Here is a 24,117-nt window from a genome sequence, read left to right on the forward strand (position 1 = left end):
ATCTGGCAGCCAGCAGCAAAAACAAAAGCGACTAATCATCTAACTTCCTCCTTCTCAGAATGATCGATGAGAATTAAAAAGATAAATCCTGCGCGGGAGTGTGCGTGTTTCACAAAATGATCGAAGGCTGCACACGGTTGCTGCAGATTACAGTTACAGGTATTGTGTTCAGAGTTAAAGATTAACCACAAAAAAATCTCCTTAATCTGTTTTTTTAATCTAACGTGCTTTTTTTTTATTTTTTTCAAAAAATTCTAGTATAATTCAAAATATTTACATCAAAACTGGATAAAATGAGCAACTCTGCTCTTTTATTGTACCCCTGTATTTTTTTTAATACACTACAGAAGGATTATTAAAGTAAATGAGGAGGGGGGTGGGGGGGTCATTCATCAAAGGCCCCCCTACGCCTTGCAGCCATTGTGGGCCCTCCACCGAAATGTAGACCGACGTCACCGCTTCCGCCCTGTAATACCCCCCCCCTCCCTCCCTCTCCTCCTCCTCCTCCCCCCTCTCCCTCCCCCGTCGTCGCTGGAGCAGCTCGGCTGCCTGCAATCCAACATGGAGTAGAGCGAGATGGGGCTCTAGCGGGGCCACCCCTCGGAACCAACAGCGACGAGGCGCTTTTTACGCACAACTGGAACCAGAGTCTTCGGTGAAAACATGCGCCCTAGGACTTGAAAAAAAAAAAAAAACACGAGTGTGTGCCTTGCGTTTCCGTGTGTGTGCGTGTGTGTGAAGGGAGGGAGGAAGAGTGTTGGGGGGGGGTCGGACGGGACGAAGAGAGGAGCTGGATTCTGCTATCAAACTGTCCGTATCTAGGCTATATGCGCTCTCCTGAAGGCGATGGTGGAATAAAGTTGTAGGAACGGGAGAGCACTTCCGATCCAGAAGAAAAACTGGGTGTCTCCGGGTTTGGAAGAGGAGAACGTAAGGAGAAGGAGACGAGGGGGAGCAGCCAGTCGAAGGCAAGCCAAAGGAGCCGACTCTTCGCACAAAGGCGCAGGGGGGGATTTATGCGGAATTGGAGACAGAATCAGAGGAGCCGCGGTGAAAGAATGAAGAGCGAAAAGTATGCAACCTTCGTGGTACACTACCTGAGGTGAAACGAGAAAAAATGATAGAAGAAACACACCCAAACGAGTGAGTACGCAAAGAATCTCTCTATCCGTATGTCTTTCTTTTTTTTTTCTTTCTTTCTTCCTCTCCCTACAAGTTGGTGATGATTTGGGGGCAACTTGGTGGAATGTGCAGCCTGGAACATGCCCCCACGGAGCTGGCTTTTGGGTGTATGGTGGTCCTATTTATTTATTTATTTATTTATTTATTTTAAACACATTCGATGCGTGATGCTGCTGTAAAGCAATGCACTGACAGTGCTGTTAGAAGAGGGTTTTTTTTGTGTGTGTGTTTTTTTTTTTTTAGGGCCCCCACCTCAGTGTAGACTAGTCTTGAGAAGGCAAGAGAGAAAGAAGAGTGGGAGGAGGAGGAGGGGGAATACGCGTGGGTGGATCGGAAACATTTTCTGAAAGGATCTGAAGCGAGAGAGCAGGCCATGTTGCAGCGTAACTTAGAAACTCAGACACGTCCAGAACTTCCTCCCTTTTTTTTTAAATTTTTTTTTTATTAATGGTTTTATAAACGACGCGCGTCTTTTACGCGTGCGTTATTACGCGTTAAACCCGTTCCAAGACGCGAATCGGCCTCGTTATTTTGGCCACATCTGTATGTTTGCTTCCAAGCGAAAGGGGGAAGTCTCACAGGATATGAGATATCCGATCTGCCTCATCCGCCATCTCTTTCTCAATCACCCTCATTTGCATAGCCTGCCGAGCTCCATTCATAAATACAGCGATTGTACGCGACGACTTGCCCCGAATCACACGCCTGTTTTCTCTCCCCACCCCTCCACCCCAGTCCCGTCTGTCCGTTTGCGTCCCCGGCTGGACGGATCGGCGCGTCTGCCGTCTCCCCCCTCGGTGAAATCCGGTTAATGTGGAGCCGCGCGTCGCGGAGGCCTGCGTGGAAGCGATCGAAGCTTGGGAATTATAATCTGAATTTCATTTCATCACCTTTTTAATATAACGTGGGGGGAAAAAAAGGAAACGCGGAGACACGTGGGGGGGGGGAAAAAGCCCAAAACCGGAGCCATGTGAATTACGGCTATTTAGGATCTATCTCCCAACCTGTGTGCGTGTCAAGACGACGCGGGGCTGTGCGCGGCAGGAATGCCTGCCTCGCAGATCTCCCGTGTGCTCGGGTGGAAGGGCGAAGGGCACCGTAGGGGATGTTTGCGCTGCCGTGTCGTGTCGTGACGCTGGCTCATTCATAAAAGCCTTCTAACCTTCAGCGCGTCCCCATTCATGTCTGCCGGCCTGCGCTCCGCTTGCGCCGCGGCGCGCAGGAGAGCCTCGGCCTCGTTGTGCGTGAGCAGAACCGCAACGCTTTAAAGCGAAGAAGCACGATCCTAACCGAGTTCAAGGCCGCACCGATCCGTTCTGGGGCACCAAACAGAATCACACCCCCCCCCCCTTCCCCCTTAGGATTTTCCGTACTATAAGACGCACCTAAAGGCCTTTTAATTTTTTTTCAAAACCGAATCCAGTGGTGTGTGAAAAATGTTTTGAAATCGGCCATTCATTGAAGGTGCGCCTTATAATCAGATGCACCTTATAGTGCAGAAAATCTGGTACTTTTGAATGCTTCGTACTGGTGTGCAACATTTACGCTTCATTTCACAAAGTGACTCATTAAGTTGATGTATCCTCAAGAGTTATTCACGCTCCGTGTTAAAAATGTACGCTCAGAGCGTTCTGCTCATACTCTCCATGTGTTTGCACACATTTTCCCAAAAGCTTGTGGGTAAACGACTGAAATGCAGCGACGTGGTCGTCGTTTTAAGACGCGGATTTAACTGGAAACGAAAAAAGAAGGAATCCATCGACGTTGCGATGAATTTGAACCACCGCTGTATTCATGTCAGCTTCTGCCTATTTTTTGTTTATCAGCAAACTTACATTTCAGCTAACAGCTGTTTTTTTTTCTCGTCAAATCATTTGACTCTTCACTGCCACCTTGTGGATGTTTTCGATACAGACGTAAAGAAAGTGTGATTGATGGATTGAGATTTCGAAGTGGATATATTTAGTTCGTGTAGATGGGGTGTGAGCCGGGCTTTAGAGATTAGTTCTTATTGGGGGGGTTATGTCAGGCGCCACCCCCTCTGGCTAGGTGAGCACTGTATAACCACTTATTTTACTTATGCGTGAAGTTCAGACGTTATAAGTGGATCCACAATAGTTGTGGTGGAAATGGTGTCACTGTAAGGAATAATTCATGTCAAGTTTTTGTGCATGAAGCCAAAAAGTCACTTCCTGCTGTAAGGAAATCACCCAGATAAGTTTACCCTGCAGGTTCTGTCAGATTACCAGACAAACCAGTCAGTTTCCAGATTATTCCTCTACTTAACGATAGATAAAGTGATTTAACTGTTCAGCTCTACAAATTTTGGCTTTAAAATAGTTATTTCAAAATAAAAGTCCACCAGGAAAAGTCGGTTTGTGTGCATCTTGTGGAATTTGCGATTACATTGCTTAGTCACTAGATCAGAGCAGGCCCCAGAGCCTGACACACTTTCTGAATGGAACGGTCATCCAGTGATATTAGCTGTGTTTTATGTTTCCAAAAAAAAGTCTTGTTTGTTTTTTTATAACCAACTGAAACCGCTGTGAAGTTTTTATGAAGCCATATTTGAAATTTAGATACTGGCATTGATAAGTGCCGAGCTAAATGGACTCTGAACCTATTGGCTAACATTGTGGGATGTAATATTATTGAACATATTGTCGCTTCAATTGCACAGGCGTGGACTCGCTTATACTGTCTCCACGGGTGAAACCAAAATGACCCCATATCCACCTTTTTTTTTTTAACTTTCATTCAGACTGCTGTAAATAAAGGTCCGTGTAAAAGGAGCTTTAAATAGAGCTGGCACCAAAGCCTGACACCAAAGCAAAGCTTTAGAACATTGATATTATGACATCATGACCCTTCTTTAGCTTCGTTGTGGGTTCTGGGCAAACCTGATTCTTTGAAATAGCCGTCCACTAACCAGCGGGTGATGTCACGCTGCCTTTTCTCCAAAGACTGCAGCTTAAATAGTGGACAGATCCACCGTGACATCACCCGTTGGTTTGTGGCTGACCATGTTGAAGCCTTCGGTGTGGCATGACGGTCAAACGCCATCGTGGTTTACCGAAGCCAGAAGTGATCATATTGGAGAGATAGAGCTCCACGCTGCGTCACACCGAACTGTTTGCTTTCAAATGACTGGAAGCGGTGGAATCAAGGCAAACCGATCAGCCAGAGAGCGTGATGTGGTTATCTTATCAGAAATGAAAGATGGGCGTGTGATGAAGGCTGGGCGAGGATATCCAACCCACGCCTTTATTCTCTTAGTCACGTTGAAATGCGCAGCGGCGCCCGTGTCAAAGGTCAGATTTTCCACTGCCGCTCGCTTCCGCTGACGCGTCCTCACAGGAGCAATGTACGATTGGCTCACCTGCTCGGGTAGACCGATCGGATTGGTCGTCACGAGATCTCACGCCAGCTGAGGATTCGTCGATGCTGCGGGGTCAGCATCAGCATGATCAGGACTGGACAGGTGACATTCAGCTAAGGTCAAACGCAGCAACGAAACGTAATCCGAACTCGAAAAAAAAAAGAAAAAAAAGGCACCAATCAACCGACGAACACGGTGGCGGCGAGGAGCTCCTTTGGCGAGATCTTTTTTCTTTTTTCTAAGTTAGCAGCATGTGAGATTCAGACTGTTATAAACATGACAGATGTGGAATGTCTGCTCTGTTGGAAAAGTTCATCACCTAAAGCACAACTGACAGGAAAACATCACATTTTGTTAGAGGAATAATAAACGCTTGACGCTGTTATACAAGTCTGTGCTGAAAGTAATTCACTCCGGTTCAACCAGTGTCTTATCTCTCTGCAGCAAATTCCCACAACAGCCTGTCAAAAAAAAACATGACTGTTAAACTCATCTGCGTGCGTGCGTGTGTGTGTGTGTGTGTGTGTGTGTGTGCACGCGGGAAGACCAATCACAACGAGGGCCAAAAGGAGGACATTTTTTATTTTGCACCATGAGAAGGAGGCTTTAAATGAAACATGTGTCTGAGCTGCTTTGCATTCTGACCTGGTGAAGCTGCCAGTAGTGTCGAAAAGTGATATTTCCCTACCCGTCGGATCATTCTGAGGGACCGACCATGAAATCCGACACTTCCTGTTGATGTTTTAGAGACTGTCGAGCGAACTTTTTTGTCAAATGATTTGTGCAGAGATTACATGGTTTTTATGCGTGCGATATTTGTGTGCGAAAGTTTTAAAGTGTGCAAAAATGTGACTATTTTTAAGTCTTGGAAAGATATGGAAGGGCTTACGTCGAAGATCATGCTTGATTTTTATACGACAATTAAATAACATGAAGTGTTGAAAAACTACAAAAATAGTCTCAGTTCCAGTTGGCGAGGACGGATAAAAATATATAAGAAGTCGCTTTGATGCTGCGTATGGATCCTCAAGAGAATTAGCTTAACATATAGCATATTTATCACGTGTAGCACAAACAGAGATTCTCTATGTCCACAAATCAACTTGGATTGTGGGGTCCTTTGTATTTCCCACACACACAAACACAGACAAACACACACAAAACAGGCACATCATGTGGAACAGATCCTTGTTCACAGTATTTCCTGTGTTTTATAGAGCAGTTCATCATCGCTATCTGGAGCCCTTATATAATAACCGGAGCTGTTTATATCTGGAGACCAAACACAATGGACCTGGATTGTTTGCTTACTTTTTAAAATATTTTTTTTAACTCATCTCTGTTCATCAGCTGACTAGATGACGATTTCAGGGTGTTTTTTTCCCCCTTCATCACACCGATTACAACAATCAGCCATGCTGATCTTCTGGGAACGAACTCCTTCTGATCCGTCGGGAAACGGATGACACACCAATAGTTTGGATGGTCGCTCTTATCTTTCACCAATGCAGATGCATATTCGGATTATTTCGTAATAATGGAGATTACATATACTTTGCATTTGTACCCAAAAGTATCCAAAACCAGGTTTTTCCTCAACAGGATAAAAGCTGTATTTCTGTTGGATTATTTTCACCCTCACGCTGCAGATCTCGAGTGAAGTTGGGCTCAGAGGGTTTTTAAGCGGTCACGCTTTCAAACAATGCTTTTTTTTTTTTTTTAATAGTTTAGATGTCGATATTAATAGCTGTAATTTAAGACAATTGCTCTTTGAGGTTTTTTTTATGTTAACATCACATTAAACTATTCCTACAAGTCATAAAAGAGAAACTACGGGCTATTTAAAACTAACCACAAATAGGACCAGGAAATGATGCGGCCAGTCATGTGTAGTGGCAAATATACCAGCATGTTTTTAGGCTAGGGAAGCCCTCAGAGAACAGACTTCCTAGTATTCATTTTACAAGTCATTTCCAATTGGTTCGGTGCCCTGATGCCGGAAGGGGTGGAATGAGAAAAATAAACCTTTGATGTCAGGTTACGTTAAATAAAAAATACTGTATTTTGGTGCGTGTCAATCACAGATGGAAAGAGCATTAGAAATCGCTGTGTTTGTACCTTAATGCGGTAAGCTAAACACTGTCTAAGAGGATATGTGGGTCTTGGTTGGCCTTTCAGCCACTTTTAAAGATTTTTGGAGCTAATCGGCTTATTTCTAGTTGGGTTTCCACTGTGATCAAGATGGAGGAGGTGCAGAGTCACCACGGAGAGACGACGCTTTCCTCTTGGACTACGCATACAGCTCAACCGGGCCCTGTTGTTTGCCCTCGCCTAAAGGGCTTTCAGGTTAACCTCATCCGTCCCTGAAATGAAAGGGGTTGTGGTCCAAATGCATCGTGAAAAATCGTCAGACAAATTTTTAATCAAGTTTCCCGCATGCTGTGATGGTACCCCAAAGGTTTGCATCCCATAACTGACTGCTTTAGCTTTATGCTTTTTGCATTTTTAGGCACATTCGAACAAGAAATGTCTACCGGTATATTTTAATGTCTTCCATTCAGAGGATAATGTTTATCCATATAATTAAGCAAATTGAAAGAACAACTTATGAGGTGCACATTATCTGATAATTGGTTTCTTCAGTTTGCTTTAGGTACACTGCAGCTATAATGTCAATTCGATCACATTCAGACAGATTTTCTTGGGGTTTTTTTGGACTGCACATGTCACAAAAATCCCAACTGTTCCCCTGAAGAACTATTGGATAATTCTGTGTTATTCTGATCTTTTTTCCTAGTATTTTGATGTATTTTTGACAATTTTGAAGAAGTTGGAGAACAATCCGACTGTGGCTGAATTTCATTTTGCACATCGTGTGTCGCAGTCAGACTATTTTGCTCCCATAGTGATTAATCTAATTAATCAGGAATACGTCAGAAACTCTTATACGTAGTTCGATTGGGAATGGGATGTTACCCATTAACATTCCTCTGCATATTAGTGACCGATGTCACGTCAACGGACAAGTTTACAGCCATTTACACCGGTCGTGAGTGTTTTGCTGCCCAGGCACGTGAGGAAGTGAGGATATTGGAGGCAAAATCATCCGTAATGATTCCACGTTGTGGCGCTCCATAGGAAGCAATTGTGCAATCTCAACGTCAAACCTATGGGTGTGTTTTGTTTGCAGTGTGTTTAACTAAAACCTTCCATGTGGACGAAAACAATGATGAGTCGAATGTAATTTTTTAAAATTAATTTCATGACTTCTGTAAACAGTTAAAATAACTTTAAATAATGATTGGAAATGAAGAAAATCAGCACCATCATGCTAGAGTCTTTAGGGTTTCCACTAAATTCAATATTTCCAGTCGCTTCCTGATGTGTATGGAGTTCAAGAGAGATAAGTGGACACTGTGGGTGTGTATGTGTGTGTGTGGTGTGTGTGTGTGGTTCTGTTGATCAGACAGAGGCCCGGCCAGGCATTCCTTATCAGAGGAAGTATAGCCGCCCTTATCACACATGGCTGTGGTGCCCTCACTGGCCCTTTTATCTTGTCACACATGAGCTGGATTCCAAACTTGATAACCCGTCTGCTTCCCAGCTCCTTGACTCTTTTATTGCTGTATTGTTCCACACCAGACCACTTCAGGTATTTGCATAATCCGATCCAAGATAATATAGCTAAAATAAGGAGACTATCGGTCGTGCGTTCACCAAGTGATCCCATTGCTCCAAATGAATGCTGACACAAAGTCGGTGCTGTAAATACAGAATAAATCAATTTTTGCCACCTATGTAGCAAAAAAACCAAAAAAAAAACCCTTAACTTGCATATAAGTTAGCAATATACCCCTCCCCTCACAAACCACCAATTCAAAACTGTAATTTGTCATCTCATGAAAGAGGTGGCTGTCAAATAAAGTTCTGTAGAAATAGAAGTAGGACACACCCTGCATCTTTGGCCCGACAAAAATGGCTAATATTACAAGATGTGATGTACGAATTTCCTGCTCTTATCAGCGAGGCGGTGACTTCATCCTGTCATCACACCCCCTCCCCCAACTCTACTTATAACTTGACATCCTCGCTCGGCCTATTTTGTCCAATATTAAGCATGGATGTGTCCAAAAACTGCGTGAAGTCGCAGTCGTCTGCGAATGCGACACGAAAAGGCGATTTAAAAATAGCGCGTCTTTTTCTCGAAACGGTCATCACCATCTTTTTTTGGCATCGGAACCTCGTGTTGCATTCGTCAGGATGGAATTAGATTCCCTAATGTGTGTGTGTGTGTGTGTCTATCTGTGTGTACGCTCACTCCCAAAGTGTGCAGACGTTGAAGCAACGCGTTGCTGCTGGTTGTGGCTGTCTGTGGGTTCAAACCACCAATTACAGGGCCTGTCAGCTGACGGGGTGCAGAACACAACTCAGAAGAAGGCCCCCAAAATCTTGACAAGTTCATCACAGGGAGGTTGATAGCAGGTGTCGTGTGTGTTAACAAACACGGGCGTATATATAAGCAGAGAATCTGGTGTTATTTCTGTATGTGGGTGGACAGGATGTGTGGTTTGGTTCCTGAACGGGTCGGACACGTGTTTGAGTCATGTCGAGCTGATGAGGTACACCGATATAAAAACAGCACTTTGGATTTAACACGAAACTTTTTCCAAGGTCAGAACTCCTCCCGAGGCCGAAATTATACTGTTGTTTTATAATTTGTTAAAAAATATTGTTTATTCAACAAGGCTGTCATAATCAATTTTATCTGAAGATTGATGCAATACTAAGAGAGACAGAAATGTGAAGTTTAGGTTTCACAAATTGCAAAAAAAAAAATAATTTAGCTCTTTTCGCTTGGAAGAAATTGGCAAATCGGGTGAACAAAGTCTAATGAACAGCCTATTAGATAAGGTTATAAGCTCACATAGCTAACACTATATATATATATATATATATATATATATATATATATATATATATATATATATATATATATATATATATACACACACACCTACACAAGGCAGCATCTGTTAATATGCAGGAATGGGATTGCTAACGTATGCAGCAGCCCAGCCGCCTGGAGGCGATTGACTTGTCACTTGTGTGGAGCTGTCATGTTGTCCGTTGTTATACAATGTCGTAGCCTCTAGCCAGCTAAGCTTGTTTGCTCGTCCTAACCCTTCACCATCGTGAAATAATTGTTGCTGTTCAAGTTCCCACGTGGCTAAGTAGAACCTGAATGACTATTTTCCTCCGCCCATTGTGGCATGATTCATGCTTGCACACTGTGTCACTTAAGCCCCCGCCTGCCAACAGGCGTTTAACTATAGGAGCTTGTTTTTGTTTAGGCCCGATGCTCGGGCTCCAATTTCTCAGTAAAAATGTGAACTGTTTCTTTGGGGGGGTTTTTTAAAGGCAATTTTTGTGTGCCTTTTTGTGCTCCAAAAGTAGACACTTTTTAACGTGTGAATGGAAAAGTGGTATTTCACACTGTGTGTGCTTACACGACGGGCAGTAACCGTGTGGTCGGAGCTGCAAGTTGCTTTTCTGTACGAGCTGTTTGTCTGCAGTCAGTCTGTCATTCATTTAGTTTTATGAATGTGTGTGGGTGGGAGCTGGTGAACCAGTTTTGCCACCTGTGTGTGTGTGTGTGTGTGTGTTTGAGCAAGCGCGTCCTCATGTGTGTGCTCTCATCCAATCCCTGAGACTGTCTTTAAGCTAATTATATAACAACACATCTCATTCACTCCCCTTATGCTTCGCTGTCTCCCTCCCTCTTTCTGTTTTTCTTTTTCTCTTCATCCATCTCCCGCCCACACACATACACACACACACACACACACACACACACACACACACACACACACACACACACACACACACACACACACACACACTGCAGCATTGATGAAATACACAGAGGTACATCCTGTTATTGTCAGATCATTCATGGGGATTGTGACCGCGTTCATTTGTTCATTGTGGCCCTGTGAGGGTGGTGGCTGACACACTAATGCCTGAGAATGTCTTGTGTTTTACCATCCAACCTCCATTATGTTGTCTCACGTCGGAAACACCGATGACTGCTGACTATACATAGTTTTTTTCCCCTGAGCAGTCGTTTTTGTGTACAGCATAAATTGTAGTTGTGTTATTCGTTTGTCTGCTGCATGCAGGCCTGCAGAAGCTAACCTGACTGTAGTTGGAATTAGATTACTCTGGGATTATTGGATGAAGTGGAGTAAGAAATGAAACTCAAACAAATGTAGTTCTTCTTAACAGTTAAAATGTAATTGTAGTTGATTAATTATTAGCGATCAGTTAATATGGTCTACCCTATTTAATGGATAAAAAGCTTTTGTGTCCAAAGCCCACTAAAATAATATAAAACAGCGGCATTAAAATTCCTGAGATGCAACCAGGTAACAGTTTAAGACATAAGTGTTTATTCTTATTAAGTTATAGTTAATTTGATAGATAAGTTGCTGCTGTTGTTAAATCCTTCCTGTTGCGATGAAATAAACAGCAAACCCAGGACAGGACACGAGTTGACATTCAACAAAAGGAAGCAGCTTACATTTCATGTGTGCACGTTTTTTCACGCTGACTCGTCCCGGCGAATCGCCTCCCACCCAAACACATCGAGGACCAGGCTAAATCGTGACTCGGGACACCCCCAAATTGACGTCTATCCCGAATGTGAATGCAGATGACTTTTCATACAGTATGTGAGTAGTTTCTTTGGAATAATTCATCACCCTTCTCTGTCCAGTGACAGCTACATCGTACGTGTGAAAGCGGTGGTGATGACACGGGACGACTCGAGCGGTGGCTGGCTAGCCCAGGACGGGGGAGCTCTGAGCAGGGTCGGGGTTTGCCGTGTCCTTCCATCGGAGCTGGCTCCGCTGCCAGCCCCCAGCTTTTCGCAGTTCCTAATTCGTGGGGAGCGAGTGCGGGACAAACAGGTAAAACGCTAACATCGACAGAAGCACGTCAAAAGCGTGTCTTAAAAATGTTAAAAATATGGAAAATGTGGTTCCTGCAAACAGGTCATCCTTGATTGTCCACTGAGGAAGGACCTCGTGTATACCATAGCAACGCCCACTTTTCATCACTGGAAGGTGGACGACAGGAAATGTGGCTTGTCCTTCCAAAGTCCGGCGGATGCCAGAGCGTTTGACAGGGGGGTACGGAAAGCCATCGAGGACCTCGCCGAAGGTATGCTGCTCCTTCCAGCTGTTTATTCCAGAATGGCCTTTACAAACGCGCCACCTGGTGATTCCTGTTTTCCTCTCTGCAGGCTCCACCACCTCGTCTACAGCACTCCAGAACGAGGGCGAGCTGGGCGACGACGACGTCTTCACTGTAAGGACATTTCCTGCATTCATGTACTGTCTCATTCAGAGAAATGCGTTGTGGAGGCACACCTATGTGCACAACATCTTAATGCAGCCATTTAAGAAGATGAGGTGCCACAGTAATCCAAGTGCCGCTTGAAAAAGTAATTCATCTGCAGATGGATGTGTTTGCATACTACTAACGGAGGTTTGAGAAGCCGTTGATGAAGGCAATGGACTTTTCCATATGTAGTTGATTGTAAGTAGAAAACAACCCAGAAGGAATTCAAATTAGTGTGACTGATCCCAAAATCATTTGAAAACACTTACAGGAAGTGCTCAGTCCTCCAAGACGAAGTTTGAGTTTTTAGTCACAGTGGGCTCTTCATTGTTCCAAGGGTCGGTGCGTGAGGAAGGGCATACCGTCATGCCTCCAGCAACCCTTCATTACAAATACACAAGGAGTTTCATTGGTGGTGTTAGCTGGTGTCATCGAGTATAAACTAAATTGACAAACCTCCTCCATCCAATTTCATGTCTACCCAATGTCTTAAAGGCATGATATAAATAATTTTCCTTAAGAAAACATATACTCATACCAAAGCAATCTTTCCAAATCATCACTTATGACTCATTAGAAGTCACCTGCCACGCTAAATTCTGCCTGCATCTGGTTGTATTTAAGAGGTTTTTGGGTGTCCATGTTTAGTTATACTCCAACTAATTCCTTGTTTTAACACAGGGCTGCTTTGGCTCAGTTATGGATCAAAGACAATTACTTTTTTTATGGGTTCAGTGATAATATGGGGCAAAAAAGAATAATCTTCTACTGAAAAGGGAAACATCGGCGTTGAAACACTTGTTTTGGAAATAGCTGTACTGGCACTGAAGCAAAGATTTCGCAATGAAAAGTTCCACTGCAAAATAAAACATTTCAAAAATAATTTAATTTTCTTTGAATGTTTTTGAAGGATGGTTTTCATTTACAGCGCAAGTCTGTCACCGAATGTGATTTACATATCAGCAGAGCAACCCGAACCCAATTCTTCTAGACCAGAGGAATAATGCTCAGGCTTCTAACAGGATCACACGGCTACCTTTTAGCAATAGCTGCCGAGAATTTACGTGAACCTCCCTGTGTCACTTTGCTGTCTGGTGGAGGTACTCTGGATCAAGCATTCATCTTGGTCAATATCGGCTGTCCTCGGTAAAGGTAGCATAAATCATAGCTGTTTGGAAAACACATGCAGAGAGAAAGATAGACTTGCTGGTTTGAAGTTCTAGGTGAAAGTCATTGCCGTAAGGTGTAGTCATGTCAGGTCACGTTTTGTTTTTAATGCCAAACCATAGAAGCACTTTTTAATGCCGGATATAAGACTCCAGTGAATGTTAGCCCAACTGTTGCAATCCTCTTGTGGGGCTTTTTCATTGGCACTTTCCTCTTCTTGCCGATTGTGTTTTCACAAGATGTAGACAGAGGTACCCAGCAATGTCTGGGCCATCTTGGGGGCCACCATAGTGGCATACTGGCCAAAACATGCTTCTCCCCTCGAAACCAGCCTATGTTTTGAGATTTGAAGGACAGTGAAGAGACGTTTTTATGCCCTCTAAATTCCTGCCCTTTTCAAGTTTCTCTCCTGCATTCCCTGGTTGAACTCCTTCCTTGGATTGTTTCTTCATTTTTACAACTGTAGGAGTTCAAGTTACAGAATGTGAAAGCTCAACTACTTTAGAACAATAGTCTTTCAGTAATAAAGTAACTAACTTTAACGGGAATTGGAAGTAAATTAAACATTATACAACCCAATTTGTAAAGCTTTGTTAGAGGTTCCCCTTCAACAACACAGCAAGAAGGAACAGTACAAGGAGAAATAACAAAAGCAAGACGAGTTAGATTTTGGAGAGTCTGTGTCATCGGTTGAGGAAGCACCTTCAAGCAGGTTGTCCTGTTTGCTGTAAATGCCGTGCAAGGCTCAAGCCAAGCCAGCACATGTTTATAGCAAAGGTCTATTGGTTTCAAGTAAGCTTGTTCATCTCCTCCAATCTGATTAGAAAGACACAACCTCATTGGAAAGGGAGAACCATGAGTTGGTACCAAGTGGTTCCGGAGTCTTTTGAATTCCAAATATGTCAAGGATTGGTTTCTTTCTATCTAGTGGAATCTTTTTGAATCCAGGAATGAATATCCCTTTGCATTCAGATATACCAACCAGAGTACTTAAAGTAATTGAATGTTGGTTGTCTGTCAGGCCTCTTGACACTTGAAGTACCCCCTCCCCCCTTACTCTTTAACCTGACACCAGGAGCAGCCGGCAGGGTTACAGGGTCATTTCCTATATCCCACCACCTTGCTCCTTCCTGATGACGCCCACCCTCTCCACTCCCACAGTTGAAAAAGAGAGTCGACACCAAACTAGCAGCTAGCAGCTGTTTCCCAGCTTAGTGCAGAGCCGGTGATTTACGAGAGGAAGTGTCTCGTGGTTCATCTTTGACTCGAGCTGTCTGTACGGGCCAAGACTAATAGGTGTTCCTCTGGGAGCATATGGCCACCGCAGAGATGCATACAAACACACAAGGAATGGTGGGAGGATGCAAGAGCTCTGTCAGAGGGTGGGGTAATGCCTAAAACGTAAACGCTGTGAAATGCTACAAATTCAAGACAATTCCCTGATATTGTTGCATTAAAAAATGACGCAGCCACTCACTTTCATTTTATCAGAAATTCAGAAGAAGCTCTTGGGGAAACCTATTTAGAGGTAGCCTTCATAGTTTGATTCCAAAAAAACTTAGTTTCAAAAATACCAGTTGTTGATAATACATAAAATATCCAAGAAATGTATTTATATATATATATATATATATATATATATTTGGATATGATACTTCCTCTTACCTGACAGCCTAGCTTATGAAACAAGACTCAAAATCCCTTTTCCCGCAGACATCTTCCACAACAAAGATATCATCTCTGTAAAGCATTTGTTTATTTACATTGGACAGCACAACACAATCCAATGTGTGATCTCTAAATAATGCTCTACAAACAAATGAGATGTGATACACAGCATGATGTCATCTGCATATAGTGTAACACCAAATCAACTATTTGTCTTTTGGCAGCAGTCTTTCTCTGCTCAGAGGCTTAGGTGCTCCGAGACTTTGAAGCTGTTTTTGGCAGATCATCTTCTTTGATTTCGCTATTAACCGCAACAACTAGTACAATTGAACTTACTCAATCATGACACACAAATCATCAAAGCATCACACTAACAGTTGCAGCTTGAACAGGCTGAGTAAAAGGTTCTACTAGAAAGACTGTTAGACGTGTGTCTCTGGCAGCTTTTCCCACAAATGCCCACTTGTCTTTTTTGACCTTTTCAGTTTTCCTCTACGTCATGGTCAGAATGGTCAGTCCTCTGCATTGAGGAGCTTTTTTTTTTTTAAAGTTTCATGTCTGTTTTATGCAAGCACAGTAACACTTACAGAGCACATGGAGAAGTGACATAACAAAACCCATTGAGACAAGACAAAGTCGACAAAGACTCTTTTATTTCACTCCTTTTCTTAATGAAATTCAACATGGTCTGTTTTGCCTTGTAAATAACCATCAGGCTGTCAAATTTAACATTGCCAGTGGCACAAAAATCACATGGTAATGACTATTGGATACAATGATATGCTCAGTACTGATTGCTTGGTCTGTGCTAATGACCTCTAAAGTTAGTGGTGGCAGAAGGGGGGGGGGGGGTCTGGGATGGATAAACTTCTCTGAATTATTCCTCATTCACCAAACCTAAACTTAACCCGACCCTCCTGTCTCTATTTAAGCTCTTTCACAACAGGGGTGGGGGTGGGGGGGGAGCCATTGAGGCAGTTCTGGGCTCATCCCAGGAGAGCGAGATCAGCCTGTTGAAGGATAAATTCTCCCATGCTTCGAGTTGGGCCATGTTTTGTGTCAGAAAATAACTTGAAATGCCCTCTGCCCAGCCTTGAGCTGGAATATATAGAGGGAGGATGTCCAGAAATATAAATTCTTCCCCTCAACTGTTTAGTCTCTGTGTGCCCTTGTGCAGTTTGAGCTTGCAGGAGAAATTCTGGTCTGTGTTTTGAATTAGTTGCAGCCATGGAGGCCAGAGTCGCACTGGTTTTAAACCAAATCAGCCCCCCCCCCCGCGTCACCCACCCTCCCTCCCGGTAATGTCTTCTCCAGGGGGGCGGGGCCCGGAGCGGAGGCAGCATGTCATGTTATTTTTGGCCAGCTGCTCTGAGGGCTTTGCAAGAAAGCTGGGGGAAATTCTCAGCATGGCGGTATCCATGTGGGGAACAGGATATAATAGGGATAGCTTCAGCAGACAGAAACACACACACACACACACACACACACACACACACACACACACCAGATCTGGGTCATACAACTCTTGTAAATATATCATTGCAATGGTTTTTAAACTCAATGAAGTGCCAGATTTTACCACAAGTGCGGGAAACGTTACCCCTTCCACAAGTTTTAGAAAAGTTGGTCAGGATTTCTTGATTTATTATCAGAAGATGGCCCAATTTTTTTTTTTACATATATAAAAATGTTTTACTTTGATTTATTGCAGGTTCACAGACTTTCCTCGTAGGTTATATTTATTTTCTTTGAGGCTTTTTTTGTCCAACGTGTTGAAGCATTGTTTATAGTCTTTGTGTGTGGGTTAGTTAGTCGGTCCATCCAATACTGCTGTCCAAACGGAAAGTTCTTAACAACTGCATGTAATTCCTTGGAATTGGGTGCAGACTGTTATGGTCCCCAGATGATTAATTGTATTAGTCGTACTGACTGAATGATTCCCCAAAATTTCCTGCAGAACCACCACGTGATTCACATTTGTGGTTTTTTGGTTAAATTTTTCCAAAAAAACAAAAACTGCTTGTATCCAATATCATGGCAGTTCATCAAATATTAATATGCCTTTCAATATAAATTATAATTTGAATTTTTAACTTTTCATCTAGATATCCAAATTTCGAACACTTTTGGTCAAACTCTTGCCAATTTTCCCATTTTTCATGCCACTGAATAAATATTAACTTGCATAAAAGATCTGTTGCCATGCTACGTTTAGCATGTAGCGCAAAGCAATGTGCCTAAGAACAGACTCACAGCCGCTAGCATGAGTGTGGGGTCTTGTTTCATTATAGGCATACCGTACATTGCAAGCAGTCTGGGTTTCGGTGTCTTGCTCAAGGACACTTCAACAAGTACACACATGGACAGGAGATTGGACCTCCATTCATAGCCTGCGTCCAATCCCAGCTCAGCTACCACCCAATTTTGAAATCTTTGGAGAATTCATTGTGATGTCTGGAGGGAGAAGGGATAACTTTGGTAGAACTTTCCAGTAGAGGTGAGGAACAAGTGCTAAAGGTCTGGAGGACTGGGTGAGTGCAGTGGAAGGACCCGTGGGTGCTAAATGTGATAAAGAAGAGGTTTGAGAACAAGATTGGATCATTCTAAACTCCTGCCTGTGGACAGCAGCATAGGCAGGAGGAGTTTTAAAATTGGACGGCAACAAGACGATTGTCTTATGGAGATTCAATATCTGTCCACACACACACACACACGAGACAGGAGTTGTCATGACCTCCCCATCAGCTGGTACATCGCAACACCCCATAAAGACTGGTCCCCAGTGTGCCTGTCTGCGATCTGTGAGTGCTTTGCCGCTTGTGGTTCGACTGTCTAGTGCCTGGCCAAGGTTTGAGTTGGAGTGGAGCCCTGACAGCCTTTAACGGAAAGGGGACAGGATACCGTTAACACACACACACACACACACACACACACACACACACACACACACACACACACACACATTCAGAGTGGTGGAAAGTAGGAAGAGATTGAAGGCAAAGGGTTAGCAGATGAAAAATAAAAGTTTGATGGTTTGGTGGTTCAACTGGTGCCCTTTAAAGGCTGCGGTTTGTTTTGTTGTCCCCTTCCGTTCTGATATACTAAGACGATTAAATATTTTGTTCACCATTTTGTTTTTTTCTGTAGGTTTGGATAAATAAATATTTTTGCAGGATCAGATGTTGTCCATCGCAGCTCTTGAGTGTGCAAACACAGTTAACTGAACGTATTGAACCAGCAGGCCTCTCCAAATGTATCCTCCCCACATGCTGCGGACTGTGGATACCTTATTGACCAGAAACTCTGTAAATAATGAGAACACCATTGCCTCGGGGTCTAATTGAATTTTAAAGCTATTAGCTTTGATCATAGCTACAAGGTTTTAGTCTGTTGCGGATGTTTTAGTGCAGATAATGTTGATCCACAATGCCCCCCAAAAAAAACCCAGAGCTCACCCTTCCTGTTTTCCAGTCATAGCCGCGCCGAGGCTTTCCTGTTTTTGTTTGTCCAATCACAGGGTCTTCTTGTACTATTTGTTCGATTTACCCAATCGGAATCCAGCTCTCAACCTGCATCCTGTGTTTGTTTGTCTCCTCAGAACACCACAGACAGCTCGTCCAACTCCTCCCAAAAACTGGAGAGCTCTCTGCAGCCGCTTGAGTCCTCACCTCTTCCGCAGAGACACAAGTGCATGCTGGGCCATCGCCATGACCTCCTTGACCCTTACCGGCTCTCAGACCACTATTTCTCCGACCAGGTGAGGCATTTGAATATCTGGTTATACCGCAAAAATAATAAGATGCTGTAGATTCAGTGATTTTTTTCCCCCCACCATCTCCAGCCGTTGTCTCGGATTCCTCGACACGTCACCTTCCAGGAGGATGAGGAAATCGTCCGAATCAACCCTCGGGAGCGCAGCTGGGAAAGAACCACCGAACGCCACCTCGGGCGCCAGTTGGATCGTCCCTGGCTGACCGGCTACGAGGACTACCGCCACGCCACGGTGCGTGACAAGTTCATCCAAATGGAAGACTCTGAGTCCTACGTCCACTTTGCCAAGACGGAGGCACAGAAACATGACTACACCTATCCGCTGGCACCGGCCCTGTCGCCCTCAGACTCGGACCCCGCCCTCGTAGCCTTGGTTAATAAGGGCCACGTCGGCTTGTATCGCCAAGGGTTCTCCTCTGTGGTGTCATCTCAGCCCCGCTCCTTCCTCCCAAGCTCCTCCCCATCGACCAATGGGGGTAAAGGAAGGAAGGAAGACGGGGTGGAGCGCGCCCAGTGCGAGCATTGCGGCGAGGCCTTTTACCTCTCTGACAACCGGAGAGGCCGGTGCCAGGATGCCCCGGACCCCGTGCGGGCTTGCGTCCGGAGGGTCAGCTGCATGTGGCTGGCCGACACCATGTTGTACCACTGCATGTCAGACCCAGAGGGGGACTACTCAGACCCCTGCTCCTGTGACGGGGGTGAGAGCAGCGGGGGAGGCCGACTTGGCTCCCGCTGGTTAGCTCTGCTCGGCCTGTCTCTGGTGGCGCCCTGCCTTTGCCTCTACCCGCCTCTCCACGCTTGCCACCGGGCGGGGCTCAGGTGCGGCTGCTGCGGCGGCCGACACAAGGCCCTGAGCTGAGCTGCCGTGCCGGAATCCTCTCACAGGAAACGACAAAAATTAAAAAAAATTTTTTTTAAAAACCCTAATGCAAGCACAGGGAAAGGGAAGGATGGGGGAAATACAGAGGGGACACAAGTGGCCATGTCTGCTTGCTCTCTTGCCTTGGATCTCTGGGTTTCTCTACAAATTCCAGACACTGAATTAAGCCAAAAAAAAAAAAACTTTTGGTGCATCTTCTGACCTGGGAAGATAAGCTCCCCCCTTATGGCAGACAGTTCTCTCTCTGCTCTCCATGTGGCCATTTCATGCTCCGTTTCAAGTGGGAGCATTCTTTTTAAGGGGGCCTTTTTTTTTTTATAGCTGACCTATATGTCATGTATCACATATGCAGGTACTTTATACTTTGTACACTGACTTGGCATCAAAGAACTTGAATTATTTCTTTGTTCTATTTTTTTTTTCCCACCGTTGATGCACGTGTGGCCATTTTTTTTTGTTAATATTCTATTCCAGTATCAGGCCCGCTCAGCTTATCTCTCCAGCAACAAGAGAAATCAGACACTACACCTCTTTGCGTGCGTGTGTGTGCGTGTGTGTGTGCGTGCGTGTTTGTCTGGATGTTTCGTGTGCGTGCTTTAAAGGCGCGCAGAGGCCTTTTGTCGTCTCTGCCGCAACTTGGAGTAAAGCTCATGTGTATAGTCTACATAGCTTTCCGCCATCAACGTCTTTCTCTGTTGACTGAAACAAACATGGTACTCATCTTAATCTAATAGTATCCCAAAGATTTTGTGTTTTTAACCTATTTATTTTTTCTCACTGAATTGATCTACCAGCAAAGCAGAACAGGGTGCCGGGTTGTGATTTGCTCACTTGGTGAGACGGTGCATTAGCGTCCGTCTATCCTGCACCTTTCATGTTATTTCAAAGAGTGCCTAAACTGTCACCTAAAACCAGGAGTCCTTCTAATTATAGAATCATTTTGTTGGTTTATTTGTTATGTTTGAATTTTGCAGCTTTTTTTTTTTTTTTCTTTACTTTGACATCCTCTCAAATCGGTGTGAGACTCTAAGGCTGTCGTTTCCTTATTCACCGCAGATGGTCAGCCAGTCGTCTGCGTCGCCTCAAACTGAAAACTCAATCGGACGTCGTCAAAAGCCGTCGGCCGTTATGCCTTAAAACATCTCACCCGTCCCTCTGAAGATGTCTGCTATAATGTAAAAGTGTGAGCGTGGATCTTGCTCCACTCAATCAGCCTCAACACATAGTTTAAACTATTTTTATAATTAAGAGTAACTTTTAAAAAAAAAAAGAAGGAAAAAAAAAAAAGGTTCTTATCAAGGGTGTAAATTAAGGACCGCAGTGTGCGTGCGATGTACAATCAACCCTCTCCTGACCCCCACACCCAGTGGAGAACGAGCAGTCACACATTAACATGGAGCCATGAGCTTAGCATAAACACTGAAAACAGAGTTTAATCTGGCACCTACCACCATCTCCAAAGTTCAAACATGTTGTATGTAGTTTATTTAATATGGACAAAAGCTGTAAGGTTTTGTACTCCAGGCTTTTTCTTGTTCAAGCATAAAAACATCCGGGAATCTCGGCTGGTTAAGGAAATGTTTTTCATGACTTTCCTCTGTTTTTATTTGACTTTCACCAGAATAGATGTTTTCCGGACAAGCTAGCAAACATTACTTCCAAAAATGATTCCTTTTAAAATAATTATTTTTAAAAATATGATTATTTTTTATAAAAATCGGATGTAACTTTTTTTTTAAAAGCTACTGTTAACGCCTGATCTGTGCTGTAAAAATAAGAGTTTCCTCATGTTAGATTTGGTCCAACATCAGTTTGACTGAAATAAGAGAAATTTAAAAAAATAAAACGTCTGGTCGGTCGTCGTGGATGTCTGTGTACATCACCGTCCTTACATACCTGTGTTTCCAACTGTGTGTGACGCTTTAGCCTGCCAGTTAACACCCTCACACTCAGCACAACACTAAACTAATCCAACGTCTGCTCGGGTGCTTTATGTTTCATCTAAACCTGGTCGATGGCAGCAGTGGAGATGTGACCAGGAAAACAATAAGCTCTTTTTTTCTTTATTTACAGAAGCATAAAAAAAGAAGCAGGGCATCAGTGGGGTCAAATTTAGAAAAGTACGGGAGTCTGACAAGCGGCTGAAAATCCACCCCTGATTGTTTTGCCAAGGAAATGTCACTTACTGTAGTTAAAAATGCAGAACGCCTGAGGATGTCCTTTTTCCTTCCCTGGTTGTGTCAGTCCCACACATCCTGTCCTGTGTACCATGATGTACATCCTTGGTGTTCGATTTAAACCTCCCCCCCCCCTCTGTGTTTGTGTTCTCACCTGTCAGAGCCATTTACAAGTGCCTGAACGCATCATCTTTATCTCCTCGTGTATTTAAATCGAAAAAGTAAGGACGACTCCCTGTAATGAATCAGACCCATTTTTTTAACGCTTAGTATTTTTACCTCTGTAAAAAAAGAGCAAAAATTATATTATATATATCAAGTGTATGTTGTACATTTTTATTTCTATTTTGTTTTTTTTAAACAACCGTTTCTAACATGTACGATGGATGTAGCTCCTGCTTTCAAGAAGGAAAAGGAAGTACTTTGTAGATACTGAAGGGTGGCCAGGTCTATGAGAAAAATAAAGTGAAATGTGTGTCTTACCTTCCGCCTCCAATAAAATGAGCGAAAACAGTGAAAAGTCTGCTTAATTTTACTCTCTCATTAGCATTTGCTGTAAAACAATTTATTTATTTTTACATTAACGTTCCTCCAAGTTTCCTCATTCAGTTTATTGGTGAGTCAAATAAAATTTATGCTGCTCGAAGTAACAAAATGTACCAAATGGATTCATATAATATTTAGAATCATGTTTTATATCAGTAGTTTATGGATTACTGACAAAAAATATTTTCCACAATGGAGAATCCATATTTAGTTATTATTTAGAAGTTACTTACCTTTAAAATGTAGCTTAAATCTACCTAAATCACTCAACCTAGGATTGATGCAGACATGGAAAATAAGTTACTTCTTTTGATTTTCTTTGGCATGTAAAAAAAAAAAAGGCCTGTGTCACAATTTATCCACCTTAAGATTTACCTCAACATAAATTTTCACACAAAAAAAAAACTTTCAGTGAAAGTTATTTGAGATATTTTACAGAAAAAAGTAGAATTTTTTTTTAAATGGAGTTCCTTTTTTAGCTACATGCTACTCGGTGTTTTAGTGTTGTAGGTAGTGGTAAAAAAAAACACGTTTTAGATGATTCCAAATGTTGTGTTTTTAACATGTTCAAAGACTTCGCATGCAGGTCTAAATACTAGCATCAGAATCTATTGCAATGTGTAAGAACACATGACGAAAATGTTTTAAAGAAGGAGGGATTCAGGAAAAACATGAAAGAAATTGTTTCAAACCCCGTGGGAAGTTTCTTTTCTAACAAATACATGCTCTGTGAAGAATTAAGAATGGTAGTCAGTAAAACTAATGAGTTTTACTTGTTTTAAAAACAGTTTGCTGCACAACACTCTTAGTATTTAATGAAAGGAAGTGCAAAGAAAATAACCCCTGCCTATACACCGTTTCACTCTCCTCAAGATGTCTTTCCCCTCCTGCCTCCCCTCCTCAGCAGGAACATGTGATAGCCATCGAGGTCGTCAAGCTGTTTCACTCAGGATGTCTCTGGAAAAGCATGTGGGCGATAATGATGGAGCGCGAGAGAGAGAGAGAGGGGAGGAGGCGGGAGGGAAGAGAGAAGAAAAAGAAGGTCCCTGAGGGCTTATGGGGGTCTGCTAAACAGCACAACGGCTGCAAACAGCATCACAGTCCACATGTGCAAACATTTAAGATATCTGCTCGTGTAATGGGGTCAGTGTGGCCCCTCTCTGGGAGCACAAAGCACCGACGCTGCCTCACCAGGAAAAGTTTGCAGGAATGGATGTCTTGTGCAGCACTGGTGCTGTGGTTTCTTCTGGGGGGTGGAGGGGTTTTATTTCTGTATTTGCAACCTGGCAGCGTTACTTTTTGAAACGCTTGTTTTTTTGTCAATCCGGTGCGTCGTGCAGAGATGTTACAGGGGTGAAGATTCCAAGGCGCCAGATAATTACTTTAAGCGTTGCCTGAGTGAGTTCAGGCCTTGCACCTGGGATAAACCTCTGAAGACGACTGAAGAAAAGCTCCCTCTACCACCACCCTGTGGAAAACATGTCCTCTGATAAGACCTAGTGTTGAAGTCTTTTTTAACAGTCACTTTTGATACTTGGGTCTAAGTAGAGATGTATCTAATAACTGAGATGATCTCAATCTCATAAATTGGGTTTTACTTCCCTAAAGTCCAGATTAATTCCGAAAGAAAAAGCTCCAAACCATTAAAACTGCACCAACCTATAGGATAATACTGTTCTCAGTAACTTCCAATGGGGTTGGGGTGTTGTGAGGGGTCTAAACATCCATTCACAGGAAGCAGTTCAAGGTTAAGAGGGAAGAGTCGAGGGATTAAAATGGAACAATGTAGGAAGAGTCTGGATGGGATTTTTATTTCAGGCACGGAAAGAGAGCCTCTTCCTCTGGTGGCGCCAGTCCTTGGCCACCGTTCCATTTCCTCTTCCTGGTCCGTTCAGAGGTTTAGTTGCATCACATCTCCATCCTGTCCTCCTCTGGTAGTCATCTAT

The 24,117-nt window shown here is 43.4% G+C and overlaps 1 protein-coding gene across 1 annotated transcript; it reads left to right on the forward strand.

Annotated features, from left to right (window-relative positions):
- Window positions 1–582: 582 nt before the first annotated feature.
- On the forward strand, window positions 583–22,135 carry LOC137604106 (sprouty-related, EVH1 domain-containing protein 2-like). The gene is made up of 6 exons (XM_068328040.1): window positions 583–1,143; window positions 11,337–11,529; window positions 11,614–11,782; window positions 11,865–11,929; window positions 18,396–18,554; window positions 18,639–22,135. Exons 1-6 carry the CDS (start codon window positions 1,118–1,120, stop codon window positions 19,425–19,427), a joined length of 1,401 nt encoding a protein of 466 aa, XP_068184141.1. The 5' UTR covers window positions 583–1,117; the 3' UTR covers window positions 19,428–22,135.
- The last annotated feature ends 1,982 nt before the right edge of the window (window positions 22,136–24,117 follow it).

Source organism: Antennarius striatus, chromosome 11 (assembly GCF_040054535.1).
Source record: "Antennarius striatus isolate MH-2024 chromosome 11, ASM4005453v1, whole genome shotgun sequence".
NCBI classification, from domain to species: Eukaryota; Metazoa; Chordata; class Actinopteri; order Lophiiformes; family Antennariidae; genus Antennarius; species Antennarius striatus.